The sequence below is a fragment of the Typopeltis vanoorti genome, chromosome 9, assembly GCF_054136105.1.
Source record: "Typopeltis vanoorti isolate ZY-2024b chromosome 9, IOZ_Tvanoo_1.0, whole genome shotgun sequence".
Lineage (NCBI taxonomy): Eukaryota > Metazoa > Arthropoda > Arachnida > Uropygi > Thelyphonidae > Typopeltis > Typopeltis vanoorti.
This window is the reverse complement of record NC_143557.1, coordinates 39,858,663-39,879,275: the sequence shown is the minus strand read 5'-3', so window position 1 is coordinate 39,879,275 and position 20,613 is coordinate 39,858,663. Positions and strand designations below refer to the sequence as shown.

Below are 20,613 nucleotides of genomic sequence, written 5' to 3'. Positions count from 1 at the left end.
ATAAATATAAAATTTTCAAATCTTCATTGATCTGATACACTAAGAAAAAGTCAGAGGCACATTTGCATTTTCAGCAATTAAAACATTAATGCTAGCCAAGTGATTGCTTCTAAACTGCATGCAATTCCCTAGTTCTTCAGTACTGGGATGAATTATATACATATTTGTGTGTGTGTGTGTGTGTGTGTATATATATATATATATATATATATATATATATCGGAGTTCATATTTACTTGGTAAATAATGTTTTGAATATTAATATAGTTAATATAATTAAAAAATTAATATAATTTAAAAAAAAAATTTTTTTAAACTGTACTACAGTTTTTTATATTAGATCTGTTGTTATTTTATAATGTTTCTGTTATTTTTTATTTTATATAATTCTTTGTATTTGACACCTGAAGAAGTTGATTTTTTTTCAACGAAACTAGTAGTGTCTCATGATTAAACCTTATTCTTTTTTATTCTTGGTGTTATAGTCATTTAAACTATATATACATATATATATTGTTAATTTATTTTTAATATAGATGAGAACACAAACTGATAAGAAAATAACTATTAACTTATTGCTAATATTTCGCTGGTGTTATATCCAGCATCTTCAGGGCACAAAAACAGTTTGTCGCAGTATGTGAAAGAACAATCTGATATAGCAATGGGACTAGTTTAAACAATTGCAACATACAACACAAAGACTAAAGTTCTAATTAGGCACCATCTATGTTGGAAAAAAAAATCTAAAGAGAAAGCAGGTATTAATTAGGTCTTAAGATGATTATCTCCCAAATCTTTGGTAAATGGTAAATTTATACAGCCATACTTGTTGAGGTTTAGATCATGTTTTAAGGCTCCTGTTGATTCCAAAAACAATCTCTCTGACTTATGACTTCTATGTAGCACATTTGTTTCTTTCCAAATGATCCTGTGTGCAGGGGTATCCAAGGCATAGTCTCCTAGACTTTGCCAGAATAATTACTTTGAAAGATCGCAAAATGAAACAAGTAATAACACAGTGGTAGAAACATTCAAGAGTAATTGTTGAAAGTTTTTTCAGTTGGTTACAAAGTAAATTATACTTGTACTTTAAATAATACTTAGTAAATTATACTTAATAGCCTTAGGATCTCATAATGCTATGCATTAAGGGAGGGTCACTGCTAGGTTGGTTTCAACTTATGCATTAATTCGACAAGGTTGAATTAATGCATGTCATTTATATCTCATATATTATTATTAAAATATTCTGGATCAGAGACAGTAGTTGAAAGTTCTTCGCTTTGTTAAAAATTAAATTTGCCAAGAAAGCCAGCCTGGTTTGCCGAGTGGTTAGTGTATCCACTCTCCAGCCAAAGGGCTGCGGGTTCGAATCCTGCTATGGGCATGGATGTTTGTAATTGTCTTTGGAAATACTAGTGTTGGTGGTTGGTGGTAGATGGCATTGGTGTAGTTAGTGAGCTGAGTGGTGGAGAAAAACCTCCCAGATATGTGGATAGGGCCTCTGTAACCTTACCACTTTTTTTTTTCTTGCAGTGACCTCACTCCAAAATACTAATATAGTTGTGCCTTATAATATATCTCATGCTGCAGTGGTAGTTGCACAGAATAAGCAGAGCTGTGTTGAGGGCTAAGGCAGAGGGTTCTGTTCAAGTAGTATATTACGGTTTCCAACAAAAGTCAGTGATATGCTTGTGATTGTCTGTGAAAATAGTGGTGGTGGTCAGCAGTAGATGCCGCTGGTGTGGATGATGACGGTAGTTATGGTTAGTGGGGTGGTAGACACGGAGAGTTGTGGAGCCGGTGCCCTCCCTTGATGAGTCTTTGGAATCCCTGTAGGTGGCATGTAATAATAATAATAATAATAATATTGTGAACAAGGAGTACAGAAGGAATGGGATTAATCTTAGAGGGGAACTTTACATAGGCACATGGAATATATGGGGATCTACAGATGGGCAGTCTTGATATTGTTTGTAAAGAGATGGAGAGGTATAAAATTGACATCATATGAATTATAGAGACCAGATGGAAGGGAGAAGGTCACTTCAAAGCATCAAGGGGTAGCAGTGATAATGAAGACAGTTCAGGCAAAAGCCCTTCTTGGTTATAATTCCATTAATGACAGGATGCTTTGTATTAGACTTAAGGCTCATCCTACCAATGTGTCAATAATGGTAGGTTATGCGCTCCACACAGATGGGCCTGATGAAGAGAGAGGATTTCTATGAAAGCTTAGAGACTGTTTTGGATTGCCTGCCAAGGAGAGATGTGTTATACATCTTAGGGGACTTTAATGCAAAAGTGTGAAGGAGCATGAGGGTTAGGCCTGAGTGTGGCATGTTTGGTCTGGGTAAACGTAACACCTGTAGTGAAAGGCTGTTGGAATTTGCCCATAATAACAGATTGGTTATTACCAATACTTGCATCCAGAAAAACCACAACAGACCTATACTTGGACATCTAATGCTGATAGATGAAGGTACCAGAATTATATCCTGGCTCTATAACAGTGGAAGACAAGCATCTCAGATGTGCAGACTGAGGTACAGACTATCAGCTAGTAAGAGTCGAAGTCAGGTACATCCCACTAGACTCGATGTTAGAGTAATTCCTAGTGAGTTCATTTGAAATGCTTTGGGAAGGAGTCAAAGTTATAATATAATATACAGTCAAGAAGTATCTTGCCCCAATTAGAAGACCAAGAGACCGATAGATATCAGATTCGACATGGGATCTAATCGCAAGAAGGCAATTCGAGAAATAAACAGACAGGGACTGAAGAATTTAAGAGATTACGTAGAGAAGTCAGAAGAGCCATCAGGCAGAACAAGGCAAACTTCGATATTTTGTTTAGTTTGTGACCTAAAGCACAAATTGAATATCATTGAAGACAAGAATGGAGCAGTACTAACAGAAGAACTAGAAATCACAAACAAATGGAAATAATATTGTGAGGAACTATACAGCAGAGAGGATAAGGAAAATTTGGGGGAGCTCTCTCACCAGGAAAATTTTGATTTGGAACCACCTGCAGATGAAGTTGAAAAAGCAGTTAAACAGCTTAACAGCAATAAGGCCCCAGGTGCAGATGGAATCCCAGCAGAGTTAATTAAGGGGGGGGGGGGGAGAATGGAGAGATAAAAGTGTTGTATAGATTGATTATAACGATATGGGAGACAGGATCATGGCCTAGAGACTTGAAGAAGTCGGTTTTCATACCACTTCATGAGAAGAGATATATGAAGGATTGCAAGAACTATAGAACTATTAGTTTAATCTCTCATGCAAACAAGAGTTTATTAAAGATCATTCTAAATAGGGTTGAGACAGATGCCTGAGAACAATCAGGTTTTAGGAAAGGTAAGGGTATCAGAGATCATAGAAAAGTATAAAGAATTTAGACTCCCTATCGTAATGCATTTCATAGACTACTCTAAAGCTTTTGACTGTGTTCAGCATGTGAAACTATGGAAAGTAATGAAAATAATCCGATTTCCTCAACATACTATCAGGTTGACAGCTAACATGTACAGGCAGCGAAAAGCCTTGATACGAACATGTTGGATTAACTGATTGGCTTCAGGATAGAAAGGAAATTAGGCAAGGATGCCTACTTTCCCCCTCACCTGTTTAGTATTTATGCTGAAGACATTGCATGTGTAACATGATTTAGGATAGATGGTAGATTGATCAGTAATCTTAGGTATGCAGATGATACAGTACTAATTTATAATGACAAGGAAGAACTAGGACAAATTCTTGACAAAGTTCACGAGATCAGTAAGAACAGAGGACTTTAACTCAGTCCTTGCAACACAAAGATTATGGTTCTCAAAGGAAATACAAACAGGGAAGCTTCTGAGAAACAAGTGTACCTTAATGGAAAAAGAATTGAGAAACTCGATAAGTTTGAGTACCTGAGATCCATTATTAATATGAATAACTTCTGTTCAGAAGAAGACGATTAGGAATGTCTAAAACAACAGTCAGAGATTTGTCTAAAATCTGGAAGGATGGATCTATCTCCACAGGAACAAAGTCGAGGATTGTGGATGCAGCTGCTTTTCCAACAGCGATTTATGGATGTAAGACTTGGAATCTAAAGAATTCTAATAGGAAAAGGATAACTGCTTTTGAGATGTGGTGCTATAGAAGGCTGTTGAGGATATCTTATACTGAAAGGCAGACAAACAGATGGGTGCTTGAAAGGAATGGCAGAACTTTAAGGGGCTCCTTAAGGATATTAACAGAAGAAAGTTGAAATACTTTGGACACATTGAAAGGATGGAAGGAGGATTTCTCAAAACAGTATTTCCTGGAAAAATTAGGAAGTGGTAGACCATCCATGAGATGGATGGATGGTATGTGTGGAGTGACTGATCTTCAGAAAGCTGAAGCCTTCAGAAAAGCATACAACAGGACACTCTGGCAAGGACCAAGCATTGAAGTAACCCATACACATCTGTTGATGTCCAATGAATAGACGGATGGAAGAAATTATATAATTGTTTAATCCTATATCCAAGTACAAGCACACAAAGTTTGCATAGGAAGTATCTTGCTTACACTTGGAAAAAGGATTAAACAATAATTTAATTTCTTGGCAAGTATAATTTTCTTTACAACCAAGTGAAAAGACCTTCCAGAACAATTTCTGATCTGGAGTATTTTAATAATTATACGATACATCTTTTTACTAATAGTTTTATATGAGAAATGTGTGCATTATGCAGTAATTCAACTTGTTATCTTCCTGGGTCTGGCTCCCACTGATAACACCTTAATAAAAGTTGAAACCTACCTGGGTAGTGATCCTCTCTTAATGCATAGCATTACACATGTCTACGGATATGTTCTGCATTATGGGATACTATGAGGGTGATCTGAAAAGTTCTCGGCCTAACAATGAAAAAACAAATTTATAATTTCAAAATTATTTTTATTTTTCAACATAATCTCCCTTAAGACATTCATTCCAGCGATGCTCCAGTGCCATTATCCCATCCATGTACTGGTTCTCAGTAAGAATCTGCAAAATACCCCTCTACAGTTGCAATCACCTCTTGATTCGAAGAAAAATCGCTGACCAGCGAGGAAGAGTTTTAGTTTTGGGAAGAAGTCAGAGGGAGCCAAATCTCGGGAATAGAGTGGATGTTCCGACAATTCATAGTGCAAATCCCTTAATTTTCCCATTGCCAAAACAGCTCTGTGGGCAGGTGCATTGTCCTGATAAAAGATGATTTTTTTCTTCTGCAAACCAGGTCTTTTCTCACGAATTTTTTCGTCTAGTCTGGTTAAAAGATCGGAGTAGTATTCCCTGGTTACTGTTTTACCCTTTTCAAGATGATTAATAAACAAAATGCCTTTAGCATTCCAAAACACTGATGCCATGACCTTTCCTGCTGAGAACCGACTTTGTCTTCTTCTTTGGTGCTGAACAACCAGCTTCTGTCTGCTGTTTTGACTGCTATTTGGATTCTGGTGTATAATGGTGAATCCAAGTCTCATCCATGGTATTAAATCGACGCACAAAATCAGTTTTATTCTTGTTAAAATGCTCCCAACACTGTTCAGAGATTTTCATGCGAGTGCAGTTTTGATCTGCTGTGAGCAAGCTCTGCGAAAAACTTTTTCATTTGCAATTCTTCATGCAAAATATATCCTACACATTCTTTTAAAATGCCTATAGTCTCAGCAATTTCATGCTCTTTGACTCGCCAGTCATCCAATACCATATCGGGCACTTGATGAATGATTTCTGGTGTTGTTACACTTTTTGGACATCCTCCATGTGGATCATCTTCAAGGCTGGTACGGCCACGTTTAAACTTGGCAGCCCATTTCTTAATTGTCAAAAATGAAGGAGAAGAGTGCCCATAAACTTTTATGAACTTCGAATGAATTTCTTTTGGCGTTAAACCTTCTTTTACAAAGAAGTTTATAACTGCACGATACTCAATTTTATCCATTTAAAGGGATACAGACAACATTTTTGCTTCAGACAGCTGTATAAAACAAACTACTGGATAGAATGACTTGCAATTTCACATGGATGCTTATGACAGATGTACCAACTTAGAAAAAAATATCTTGCTGATAGTGTTTCCATGGTTGAGGCTGAGAACTTTTCAAACCACCCTTGTAAGGCAATTGATGTGAAGTGATCATCCTCTATATACAAGTAGCCCAGTTGTGAAGATACTTCATGTATAAATGAAGAGGAATGCAGTCAGGAGGACATATTAGCACTTGAGATAGGAAAAGCAATCGAAAACCTGAAATGTGGAAAGAAGTAAATGATATTTGAAAAATGTTCAAATAAGAACTAATAAGTTTTACAGTGACTACACTGCATATTTCAGAAGACATGATCAAAGAATCAAATTCTGGGTGATTGGAACAGAGCTCTCATAGTACCTATCTATAAAAAGGAAAATAAAACTGAATGTGAGAATTACAGAGCAATTTCCCTTGTGATTGTTCCAGGTAAGATTTATGCAAGCATACTTGAGAAGAGGATAAGAAAAGCTGTTGTAAAATTGTAAATCTAGAAAAGATATATTACAGGGTACTAACGCAAAAGCTGTTTAAAACATTACATAATATGTGGTATAAATGGGACATTATATCAAGCCATACATAGTCAATAATTGGTGCTGGTGGAGGTGCAAGAAGATGCTTTGATGCTAAATTAGGTGTGAGACAAGGATGCACATATCTCAACTCTTTATTCATATGTGTGGTTCACAGTATAAAGGAAAATGGCATTAAACCTGATAACAAAATTGGGAGGTTGTTAATCTCAGCTCTTTACTATATGCAAGTGCTGTAATAAATTTGGTATGAAAATTAACAGTAAAAAGATTTTGAAATAATTATAGAACAAGCAAAATCTTTCAGCTATGTACACAGTTTTTAGGGAAAATAGACAACAGAATTGGTAAAGCTGGTATGGTGGGAAGTCAGCAGAATAAATTTATATGGAAGAAGAGAGAAATTAGTCAAAATTTTAAACTACTACATGCAAGACAGGGTTCGAATATTATTTTAACTTATGAATCTGAGAACTAGGTTCAAAATAAAACATTTCATCAAAGACAGAAGATGGTACATGAGAGTTTTGAGTAAGTTTAGAGGTGTGAACAGATAGCATCGATACGAAAAACATATTAAAGCAAGGATACTACAAGGGAACCTGACATTGTTAGCATTCAGGAATTTGTGAGCAAAGCTAATCTCAGGTGGTATGGTTACTTAATTAGAATGGGAGGTAAAGGTAACAAAACAGGTATTTGTTTTCAGAATGCAGGAAGAATATCCAGAGGAAGACCAAGTTATGTTAAGAAGTGCCTTAGAAGACAAAATATGAGATCTGACAATCTTGGAGTCCAGATACATAACAGAGTATATGGTGTTGATAATAATGTAAACTTTTCGTGTAGTACAATCATAGTATTCTTTGCATTACTGAAGGTACAATCAAAAATTTGATGATGATGATCATGAATAATAATTATTATTGTCATTGCTATTATCTGAGACTTCCAGGAAGTCAAGGACTCATCGAGAGAGGGTATAAACCATCCATACCAGCTGTCATACCTTCCCTTAAATTCATTCACACCAGATGCACTCACTATCCCTAAAGGCAAAGTATTCCACTCACTGTTCTGTAAGAGAAAAAAACCTAGCCCTTACCCCTTCCTTGACTGCGAACAAACTTAACGTACGTAGATGTGCCCATGTTCTCTTCCCACTTTCCATATAACAAAAAATTTCATCAAACAATATCCTATAACACCAATTTAAAAGTTTATAGACCTCTATCATATCATCTCTCTTTCTCCTGCTAAACAAAGTCTGTAATCCACATAATCGCAATCTCTTCTCTTAATCTAAATCCCATTATCCAGATATAATCTTTGTAACTCTCCTTTTCACCCTTTCCACAGCTTCTTTATCCCCTTGGAACTTGGGAGACCAAATCTGTGCACAATAATCCAGGTGTGGTCTTATTAAGACCTTATAAAGAGACAAAATGACTTCCTTATCCTTACATGTCAAGATACACTTCAACATCACAATTATCCTCTGAATTGTATTTGCAACTTTTTGCTGTGTGACCTTTGAACTTTAAATTTCTATACACCATTATGCCAAGATCCCTATACTCATCAGTTTCTTGTAGCATAACCCTGCTAATATAATATGCTGCTGGAAATCTCATCATGCCAAAATGCATAACTTTACAGTTACTAACATTAAACTGACAGCCATTTTCGTTTGACCAAATTTCCAGCCTATTCTAATCATTTTGTGAATGCTGGATATCAATAGCATCCCTTATTGCTCTGCCTATCTTTGCATCATCAGCAAACAATTGCACATCTTCTGTTCGACTCTTCCTAATGTCATTAATGTATCTATTGAACAAATGGCCCAAGGACTGAACCCTGAGGTACACACTGGTCACCTTAAATCTGGCAGATTCACACCCACCATATACCACTTTTTTGATATATGTCTGTCAACCATCCACTGATCCAAGTCAAAAGTTTATATTCCAATCCCATATTCTCCAGTTTATGCAATAGCCTCCAAAAGATGCACGAAGGCTGTACAAATGAAAAATCAAACCATTACTGGCTCAAATCAAGAACTCCATCCTCCTTTAGAGCTTATACCCAAGCCTGGAATAAATGAAAAAAAAAATCAATGCTTCCAAAACAGAGTTCGAAAGAGCAAAAAGCAGGAAATTAGCAGCTGAGCCTTTTGGTCTCTTGCCAAAGCAATCGGTTGTAACTTCGCCCCAACACTGTTCCCACCTCTATCATACCCAGATGGCTCCATTGCATCATCACCTACAGAAAAGGCCAATCCACTGGCCTTACACTTTGCTTCCAATGCATGCATAATTAACAATGGCAAATGTCCTCCAACCATTCCAGATACCCAACATACAATGCCCACTATATCCTTTTGCCAGAAAAAAGATCAGTAAAATACTGTCCAAATTAGACACAAATAAAGTCTCCTGGCCCTGATGGCATTTCTCCAATTGTCCTGATGGTTTGTGCACCAGAACTGTCTCCTCTCCTATGTCGCCTATATACTGTATACTGTCTTACACCACTGGTATCTATCCCACAGCCTGGAAATTGGCCTATATTCAACTCACCAAGAAGGGTGACAAGTCACTACTGCCCCATCTCACTCACCTCAGTCCTGAATAAAGTAATGGAAAAAATCATCAATTCTCAACTCCTACACTACCTTGAAGGTACCTGTCTAATAAACAACCGCCAGTATGGACTCCATCACTGCTGATCAACAGATCTGCTCACATATGTCACCCATCTCTGAAAAATGCCGTGGAGAAGTTTGATGAATCTCAAGCGGTTGCACTTGATATCTCCAAGGCGTTTGACCCGCTCTGGCACAAGGGCTTACTAAGAAAGATGCCATCGTTTGGTCTATCTCAAAACTTCTGTAGTTAGATTGCCAGCTTCCTGTCTCTAGATGCATACTATGTGTGGTGGTGGTGGTGGTGGATGGTTCCTTATTCTCTCACTATTCAACTAATGCCAGGGTTTCACAAGGTTCTTCCCTCTCACCAACTCTCTTTCTACTATATAACAATGACCTACTTCAGCTTACCTCGAACCCAATACACAGTTTTGCAGACAACAGCACATTGCACTCCTCCCTTTCTTTTGATAAACCTTACTCCACACAACTCACCTCAACCTATAGAACAGCAACCAGCGGCACACTCAAGATTTAATCTTGGGGGGGGGGGTCGAATTGAGTAGATGAATTGAGAATGCACATTATGCATTGCATACGACTTATAACTGAGCATCTGCAATAATCGTCAATATATGATACCCGTGATCTCTGGCCTGGCTCAGGCAAACAAAGTATCGTCCGAGCACTACTTCGTTCGCCTTGTGTTCACAACGGCGCCGCTAATTCATAAGTAGTATGGAAATAGAATACACGACACAACATAAATTAAAAAAAAAAAAAAAAAATAGGAAAAGATTTTTGAAAAATTTTCTAGTCTTTTTTTTCTTTTTCCTTTGGGGGAGCCAAGGCCCCTTGGCCCCCTCCCTGGGTGCGCCAATGACAGCAACCACCACTGCCCTCAATTCAGACCTCCAAGCCATCCTCCAATGGGATTCAGATAACCTAGTCAATTTCAAACTATTTCTCATAAAAAAAGAACAATTTTCTCCCAGTATTATTTTTGACAACACCCAAGTTTCCAGACAATCTGAAATTTCCCTAATAGGAATTACCCCGACATCAAGCCTCTTCTGGTATAAACACATAACAACCATTGCATCCTCAGCTTCTAAAAAACTAGGATTTCTCTTTCATTCAAGACGTTACTTCACCCACCTTATACAAATCACAAATCCACCCCAGTGGATTTGTGATTTGTATAAGATGGGTGAAGTAACGGAATCACAGAGCCCCACCCCACTATGGGGTGGGACCCCCCAAAAGCTCGCTCGAAATGCTCGACTCAATACAGAGGAGAGCAATGAGACTTATTAATGACCCATCTCTTACTAACTCACCCCCCCCCCCACAGACAGTCAGTCTCTGCACTGTTTTCTACAAATATTTCCATGGAAAATGTTCATCTGAAATAACTTCAATAATTCCCTCACTTAGTACTAAGCTCATTGGAACACGTGCAGCTGCTGCTCAACACACCTACACAGTGTGCCTTGAAACCCACAGAACAAGTTTCTTTTCCTCCTCCTTCATCCCTGCAACTGCCGTACTATGGAACAGTCTTTCCCAACCCATATATGGTACTAATGTGCTATAGGTTGATCTACCAACCTCTCGTGTATGGGTTTAACATAAAAACAAACAGCCTTTGGTGTGGTATCCTATCAAATGCCTTAGCAAAATCCAACATTATCATAGCATATCCATTCCCTTTGTCCAATTCAGCCATAGTGTTATAAAATATGAGCAAATTGCTAAAACATGACCATCCTTTAGTAAACCCCATGCTGCTCCTTGCAGAGTATAGCTTGTTTGTCCACCCATTTCTGTATGGAAGTTCTTACCAACTTCTCTAAAATCTTCACTACCACACCAGAGATACTGATAGGTTAGTAGTTAGACACATCAGTTTTTGCACCATCTTGTACAATGGAACTATCATACATTCCTTCCATTCCAGAGCTAAAACTCAACTTATACAAACATGTGATTGGATTGGTTGTAATTATAGCCAAGCAACTAAGACTATAAGGCCAGTACGAGGATGGTCTGAAATGTTCTCGGCCTCAACCATAGATGGCAACACTATCAATAAGATTTTTTTTTCTAACTTGGTACATCTGTCATAAGCATCCATGTACTGTTGTACTCCTCTCTGTCCTGAACAGTGTTACTGCTTAGCCATCTCTTATCTTCTGTCTTCTCCTTCACTCGTCCATTCTATATTTTCTTACCTTCCTTGCCAAGGATCTCTTCAGCAGCCTCATGTACACATTTGTTTAAATGGTCATACAACACAGATGCAGATCCCTCTCTGGTTAGATCTAATTTCTGCTCAAGATATCATGTATGTATGTATATATAAAAATCCAATATACTATTATCTTGTAACAGTCTTATCATCATGTGAAGTATTTGGCCTCCTACATATAACAAGTCACAAGACCCACAATCTTACTTATTACCATATAATGGATCTGTTTCATCATATCCACAGAATGCTCTCACATTTGCACTACTGCTATTTGCTCCTGCCCAGTTATCACCAGATCAGTTATTGACTTCAGACTTCTAGTTGGTTGGGTCCATGTAAGCTTATGTATCTCTTTATACTCATAATATCCATATAGCACCTGACACTTCTCATTTTTACACCTGAATCAATCTGTGCCCATTGTTGTTAACATGATCTTCTCCATAACATCCCACCACACAATGATTGTCATTCTACCCAGCTTAACTATTAAAGTCTCCTGACACTAATAATTCATTGTATCCACCTTCTAAATTCAGTTATTTCTCTTAAATCTACAAAGTCTTCTTCTTTTTCATCGAGTGAGACATCATCACATGGGGCATAAGTTCCAATAATGAAAAATTCCAGTCCATGTACTTCAAGATTTATTTTTATAAACCTTTCATCTACTTCTTCCCAACTTTTTACTTAATTCTTTCATCTGCTTTTTATGAGGATAGATACACCAGGTTTATCCCCTTCTGTTTTTATCCACTCCACTCCACTCCATGTATGTAAATATTTACCCATTATTTCGAAACCTTTACCTTTCTTCTTTGTTTCTGTTAGGAGCATAACATCTACTTTTCATTTTTCAACTTCCTGAATTATCTTATATTTATTATTTAGACTTAGTGCATTCCATGTCCCAAAAAATCATTGTCCATTTCATGCAAAGTTGTTGCTGAAAAGATCTACTGATATTTCCTTCCTTTTTGAGATTCAAAGAAATATTATTTTTACCCAGAAAGGGAGCTGGCATGTTGTGAAACTCCCTACCTGTTTGATTTTAGAGTTACCTTCTTTTAGGTATGTTGCCAACCAAAACTAAAGAGTCATTCCTATCCTATCCAAGAATTAAGTCAGAAAAGAAAGATCCCTAGCCCCTGAATACTCTGATAGCATCAGGATCACAAGAAAACAAAGAAAGAAACAAATAAAAGAAAGAGTCAGACTCAAAATAAGTGGAACAAGAGACCAAACCCAGCTAGAGAACCATGGGATAGCCACTTCCCTTGCCATCCAGTTGATAGCCCTCTGTGGACCTATTGGTCCACAGGTTTTTCTTCTTATTATTATTATTAACATCTGACCTCCATGGAATCAGAGACTCATCATGAGATTATTTAATATATTAGGACCATCCCACCATGTCTGATAGGATACCCCATCTGCTACTGGATAATGCACCCTCTAAAGATTACAGAGCTCACCACGAGGTACAATATAAAATCAAAAACAGTAAATGACAAATATTTCCAAATGTCAACAGAAGACATGGCAGACTTCCAAGTTAAATATCAGTGACATTTCATTTTCATCACTTATATGATAATACCGTATGTAGTTCAGCAAAAAAAAAGTCTCACTAATTTAACTACTAATTAGATGACTAGAACTTTCTTGCTAACATCTGAATTACCATTGATGACACTTCAGTAAAAATTTGGTGATGGAGGAGAGCTGTTAACAAAAATAGAAAATTTTAACATGACAAAATATTTTGATATTAAATGCTGTACTATTTTCTTCCACCTCTGCGGTTGTTTCATACCACATACTTCTAAGTATACATTATACAAGTAATTTGTTTTGCAGGTTCCTCATTATAAAATCTTGCAGGCACATTTGGACTACTATACATAAATTTGGTCACATATGGTTGTGACACTTGGTCTCTAACAAGAGCACCAGAAAATAAACTAGCAATAATTCAAAGAAAAATGGAGAGGTTGATGCCAGGCATCATATTAAAAGATAAGAAGTGAAACACCTGGATAAGAAGCCAGACTCATATCACTGATGGTGATATGAGTCTGGTGAAGAATGACTCATATCATTCTTCACCACAAGTGACTAAAATGGAAACCGGACATCTATCCAGAAGAGAAGATGAGCAATGGACTTTTGAACCATTGCTCATCATCAACCATACTAATGAACTGGATTCCAAAAGAAGGGAAATGAAGCCAAGGATGTCCTAAAAGAAGATGGAGTGATGAATTGTCAAATTTTGTTGGGAAAAATTGGTCAACCCATGCCAAGAACAGAGAAAGGTGGAAGGAACTGGAGGAGGCCTTTGTCTAGCAGTGGACAGAAAATGTCTGAAAAGAAGAAGGCATAAATTTGGTTGCCTGAATTTCTTGGGAATTCAGAGGCAAGTACAGTTTCCAGGAATGACCTGGAAACATCACCTGCTATCTTATGCAATAATTCCCCTGTATCTGTTTGATAGGTTCCCCCTCACCAACTTATATGCCTCAGTATGAAGGTCATGAAAGACTGTCAGAACGTCATGTCCTTCTGATAGTCTTTCCTTCACTGTTTACCGTAAGCCTACACATACTGCTCAGTATACACACATAAACTCCTATCACCACCAAACACAAGGTGTCATTAACACTAAATAACAGGGCTTTGAAGATTCGCTCCAATGAACAAGCACTTAAAGATGAATTAAAAGTTATCAGCAAATACCTTCCCGAAGAATGGCTACAGCCAAAATACTGTCAACAAAATTCTTCACAAGACCCCTACTTAAAAACGAAAATAAACCAGATTAAATAGAACTAGAATACAATCTTAATGCCACCTTTAAATCTCCTGCAAAATTAAAAAAACTTTTTCAACTCATCCAAGGATCGGCTTCCTTCATTGGCCCATCCTGGAGTATACCATATTCATTGCATCTGTAATTTACTCTATATAGGTGAAACAGGACATTCGATTCCTATCATAAAAAAGGAACAGAAATGGCATTAAATTAATAACTATGGTAAATCTGGCCTTTCTGATCATGCCCTGAATACTCTACATAGAATTGACTGGAAAAGCACCTGTTGTTTACATCACACCAAAACATGGTATGAGTGTAAATTTAAGGAGCCTATAAAATTCTTATCAACCACCCTAATCTTAACAATAATGATGGTCTAAAAATCCCAAGAATATGGATGGCACATATTCTGCCCACTTAACCCTTTGGTCTTTGGTTAGTTATAATTAAGACTGTAAGCAATCCAAGATCATAAATCTAATATAACACACACTCTTGTTTAATTATGGATTAGGCTACTACTTTGTTGTATTAAAACTATTATTATTATTATTTGACACCTCCAGGGAGTCCAAGGACTCATCGAGGGAGGAAGGGCCCTTTCTCTACAGCTCTGTCTCCACCACCAATGCCATCTGCCTCTGATCACCACCACTAGTTTTTCCACAGACAATTACAAACATCCATGCCCATGGCGGGATTTGAACCCGCAGCCTTTTGGTTGGGGAGCGGATATGCTAACCACTTGACCAGCCACCGGCTAAAAGTTAGAAAACGTTCCTCTAGTCAGTGACTAGATTCGAACCACAAGTTTTTCTTCATGTGGTCAAGCAATATAGAGTGCAAATGGCACCTCTACTGAGCTACACAGATTCTATAATTTGTTATCTATCTATATGAATTTTTTTCTCTGATGATGTTATAAATAGAATATAGCTTTGATGTAGATTTTTTTTTTCCACTAGAGGTCAGGCCAATAGAATAATGATTCATCAGATCATTGTAGCTTTGGCTTACTGTTAGAAATGTAATGTAGCTTGTCTTTGTGTATATATGCATATACTCCAGATGATGACCTTAATATGAAGGTCGAAATGTTGGAAAATTAAAATAATTATTCCTAACACAGTTATAGTCTCCGTAACTTTACTAAAATCAATACATCTTTATTTTGTTTATCTAGTCTTCTATAACATGCTGCTCTTCACATATTTCATTTCTGTTGTAATAATGTTTTCTTATTGTCTATTCTTCACTTCCATATAATAATATTGATTTTTATAAAATCAATATTATTCATTCTTAGTCTTTCATTCTTCATTCTTAGTCTTTTCATTCTTATTTTTTCATTCTTAGTCTTTATTCATTCATTCTTAGTCTTTTTTTTTTTATTATTTTATTAAGGAGAAGATATTATTGGTCTTAATATTTTGTTTATTATTCCATTTACTTTAGTGGATATATTTGTTAGAAATGTTAGTTATAACTTATTTTATAACCCAAACAATTAACATTATTGATTGGTGTTTTTTTTTTGGTTAGTTTTTTTTTTTCTAGAAAAAATTTTGAAACTGTTTGAATTAATTACTTGTCAATCAAAATGTCAAATTTTTTCAGATAATTATATACAAATACCATACACTTACTTGAATGTCTGCTGCATGTTTTTCATCAAGGCCACCCCTATACCAATTCCTTTGATTCCCTTTGCACATTGCACGCAAACACATGGTGTATCACTTCGTATCAGCATGATTAGGAAATGCAGTTTGTTAGCTATTGGTTTGAAAAATTAAGAAATAAAAATTATTCATAATTACAAAACTTAATTTGTAAATCATCATCATCATCATCAAATTCCTGCCATGCACCCTCAAGGGGTGTACAGGATATGATAGTACTACATGAAAAAAATTACATCATTACTAACTTCTTATCTACAATTTTCCTCCAAATCAGTCTGTTATTTGTCAAGACTCCAACATTATCAGATCTTATATTTCTATCAGCGAAGGCACTTTGTACCGTATCAATTCACCTATATCTTAGTCTTCCTCTGGGTCGTTTTGCTGCCAACCTGGCAGAGAACACTTGTTTTGCTAATCTTTCTTTGCCCATTCTGTTTAAGTGACCATACCACCTGAGATTAGCTCTGCTAATGCATTCCTGGATGCCAACAATGTCAAGTTCTTTCCTAATATCCTCGTTTTTTATATGATATTGCCATTGATGCTATCTGTTCATGCCTATAATCTTTCTCAGGACTCTCATATTTGCGGTCTCTAGTCTTTGGTCAAGTGTTTTACTTCTTAACCCAGTTCTCAGATCCATAAGTTAAAGCTGGTTTGAACACTGTCTTGTATACAGCTAATTTAGTGTTCCGACTAATTTCTCTCTTATTCCATATGAATTTATTCAGTTGACTTCCCACCATACCAGCTTTGCTGATTCTGTTGTCTATTTCTATATTTAATTTACCATCTTCACTAAAAATCATACCTAAGTAGCCAAAATATTTCACTTGTTCCACAGGTTCTCCGTTCACAACACAGTTGACATTTTCAATGATTCTGCCTATTTTCATTGTCTTTTTATTGCTGACCTTCATACCATATCTATTACAACAGCTATTCAATTTAGTCAGAGAATCTTGCAGACTTGTAGTGGATTTATTTAGAAGTATAACATCATCTGCATAAAGCAAAGAGCTGACATTAACATCTCCAATTTTGATATCATGTTTAATACCACTTTTCTTCATAATGTGATCCATATAGATAATGAATAACAGACGGGATAATGTACATCCTTGTCTCACACCAGATTTAACATTTGTAAATTTGTAAATTAAATTTGTTTAATTTTAAATTTGTAAATTAAAATAAATTATTGATTTCTGAAATTAATGGAAAATGAATAAAAAAAAAAAATGAATCATTCCAAGTAAAACCAGAGGAGTGAAGCTGCATAATTTTAGATTTAATTAAAGCAAGTTATTTTGTCACCCCATCCTTTAGATGGAAGAACACATTTTTTTTTTTTTACATCCTATTAATTATGGCAGCCATTTTTATTTGATGGACCCATAGAATTTTCAGAATCTCAGATAGTTTTAAAATAATCACAATTTATTTCCAAATTGTCCAATTTCAGATTCTTACTGCCATCTTAATGCCAAGGTTTGTACTTTTCTTCTTTGCATTTTTAAACAAACTATTTTTTTTTTTTTTTCAAGATGGCAGACACCTGCTTTAGGTGTTCTGAGTGCTATTTTTCTTCATTATGTACTCTAGCCTGAAGAACTTTGGTTGAATCCACAAGTTTGATTTTTTGTGCATTTCATTTACACAAGTAGTGGAATATGCATACCTCATATCACCTTAATATGAAGGTCGAAATGTTACTTCAATTTAAAAAAATGCCTCTAATTTGCAAAAAATTAAAACATCTGATTTTGTAGACCAAAAAGAGTTGTGTGGAAAATCTAATAAAAATTTGAAATTTTTATAAGAGATACTCTGAATAAGTAGCTGTAAAGCAAAACTAGTCTCATTTTGTTATTTTTATCCTTTCAGCCTAGACAGTCCTTTGATCATGAAGAAAACCATTTTTTGGGGCATCTTTCAGCATATTTAGTGCATCAACTTTTCAAGATATAATTTTTAGAACCTCTTTAAGTGGTGCGAAGTAAACAAATTATATATTTTATGTTTTAACGTGTTAATGGAAAATCTGGTTTTTAAAATTTTTATATACAAACAATATAATAAAATAAGGCCTTGATACGACCTCACTTGGACTACTGTGAGCAGGTCTAGTCTCCTGGTTTTCGTTGTGATTCTGATACAGTGGAGAGAGAGAGTGCAAAGGAGAGTGTTAAAAATGATATCAGGATTGTGGAATACTGATTATGAAGACAGATTGAGAATTTGTAGACTTCAAACTTACAGACTTCTGAAAGGGTCATACAAGATTTCAGTTGATGGAATTTTTCATTTTATGGAGGATGGGGATAGGACAAGAGGACATTATTGGAATCTGAGAATGAATGTCGCTAAGAAAGGGGTAAAGATTAGATTTTTACTATAGGTTATACTATAAATTAAAGATACCAAGAAATTATATATATACTTGGTTTAATCCTTTTTTTCCAAGTGTAAGCAAATAAAGTTTACGCCTGAAGTATTTTCAGGACTGGAGCAACTCGTGGTAAAGGTGGTATGACTTCACATCACTTGCCTTAGTATCCCATAATGCAAAGCACATCTCCTTGTGGACATGTATATACTGCTATGCATTATGGGAAGGGGTCACTACCCAGACCGGTTTCCCTGTATTATGTGCAGGGTTAGGTTAGGGCACAGGAGTGGGAATCCCAGTTCAATGTTGCAAACTGTAAGTTTTCAAAATTTGGAAAATAAAGATGGGATGTGGAATTTACTCTCTAGGGATATATTGTTGTTTAATCGATACAGTAATGACATTAGGAGGGGTCTAACAAGAGATGTGCAATTGTTTGCTGATGACGCAAAGATAGCAGGACAATCAGGGATGCTATTCATAGTAAGCACTTACAAAATGATTTGAATAGGCTGGAAAATTGGGTAAACGAAAATGGTTAAAATGGTTATCAGTTTAATGAGCAAGTATAAAATTATGCACTTTGGCAAGATGAGATTTCCAGTGGCATGTTATATTAGCAAGGTTATGCTACAAGAAACTGATGAGGCTAGCAATCTTGGCGTAATTATGGATATGAATTTGAAGTTCAAAGGTCACATAGCAAAAGTTGCAAATATATCTCAGTGGATAATTGTGATGTTGAAGCAAACATCACATTAAACTTTTTTATCCTTGACATTTAAGGATAAGAAAGCCATTTTGCCTCTTTATAAGGCCTAAATAAAACCACACCTTGATCATTCTGCACAGATTTGATCTGGCTTCCAAGGGAATAAAGAAGTTGTAGAAAGGATGCAAAGAAGAGTTACAAAGATTATATCTGGATTATGGGATTTAGATTATGAGGACAGATTGCATGTGGATTACAGACTCTAGTTAACAGGAGAAAGATGGGTGATATGATAGAGGTTTATGAATATTGAATGGGTGTTATAGGATATCATCTGATGAAATTTTTCATTATATGGAAGGTGGGAAGAGAACGTGGGGGCATCCGTGGAAGTTAAGTTTGTTCGTAGTCAAGAAAGGGATAAGAGCTACGTTTTTCTTCACAGAATTGTGACTGAGTGGAACAGTTTGTCTTTAAGGGTAATGAGTGCATCTAGTGTGAATGAATTTTAGAGATGATATAACAGCTGGATTGGGTGATTTATAGTCTCCCTGGATGAGTCCTTGATTCCCTGGAGGTATCAGATAATAATACTATTGTTGTAAGTGGAGGAAATAAGAGATCTTGTAGTGATAGTGGATAAGGTTATAAAATTTCGAGCACATATTCTGGCTCCATTATATAAGGACTTGATTAGGCTACATATGGACTACTGCACACAGATTTGGAATGTTGAATACAAAGAAAGTTGAGAAGATGCAATTTGCAAAGTCTAGTGGATTTTATGGAGGATGGGGACAGGACAAGAGGACATCCTTGGAAGGTGAGAATGAATGTCTCTAAGAAAGGGGTGAGAACTATATTTTTCTCTCATAGGGTGGTGCATGATTGGAATGGATTACCATTGGATGTTGGGTGTGCATGCAGTGTGAATGAATTCAGGAACAATTATGATAGCCGGTGTGTGTAGTATGTGGCCTCCCTCGATGAGTCCCTGACTCCCTTGAGGTCTCTCTTTATAATAATAATATACACTAGTGGTGGTGGTGGGTGATGGTACTATACGTTGCTCGCAGTGATGTTGTGTAGTTGAAGGATCAAGTAAGAGAGACATTGTAGTGAAGTATTGGTCCCTCCTATGATGATTCCGTGGACTCCTTGGAGAGGTGTCATGTAACAATAATAATAATAAACAGTATTAATGAAAGAAATACAATTTTTAGTTTTATACAAGTAACTTAGCTATGCAGGCAGTGTAATTTGATATGCTAAGGTTCACAAAGAACACGTACACTGCAGTTTGAAGTGCTTAGAAAATTTTGTTCTGTTTAACTAATTTTACTTAGCTAAGTAACAAAAATAACTGACACTCAAAAAAACTTAATAATTTATTTCTCCAAAGAATACGATGTTGTCAATTATAATAACGGTTCTATAGTAAGGCAGTTTTCATTTTAAGGGTTATGAGAGAAGAGGCAAGGAATAAGAAAAGTCTTG

The 20,613-nt window shown here is 36.1% G+C and overlaps 1 protein-coding gene across 2 annotated transcripts in view; it reads right to left on the bottom strand.

The window, feature by feature from the left end:
* Window positions 1-20,613, bottom strand: part of LOC150102994 (uncharacterized) — a 69,001-nt gene that overhangs the window by 23,010 nt on the left and 25,378 nt on the right. For both annotated transcript variants that reach the window (XM_090398029.1, XM_090398030.1), the window contains exon 3: window positions 15,971-16,100. In XM_090398029.1, the coding sequence (XP_090254155.1) occupies window positions 15,971-16,100 (130 nt within the window). The remainder of the gene's footprint in view (window positions 1-15,970; window positions 16,101-20,613) is intronic.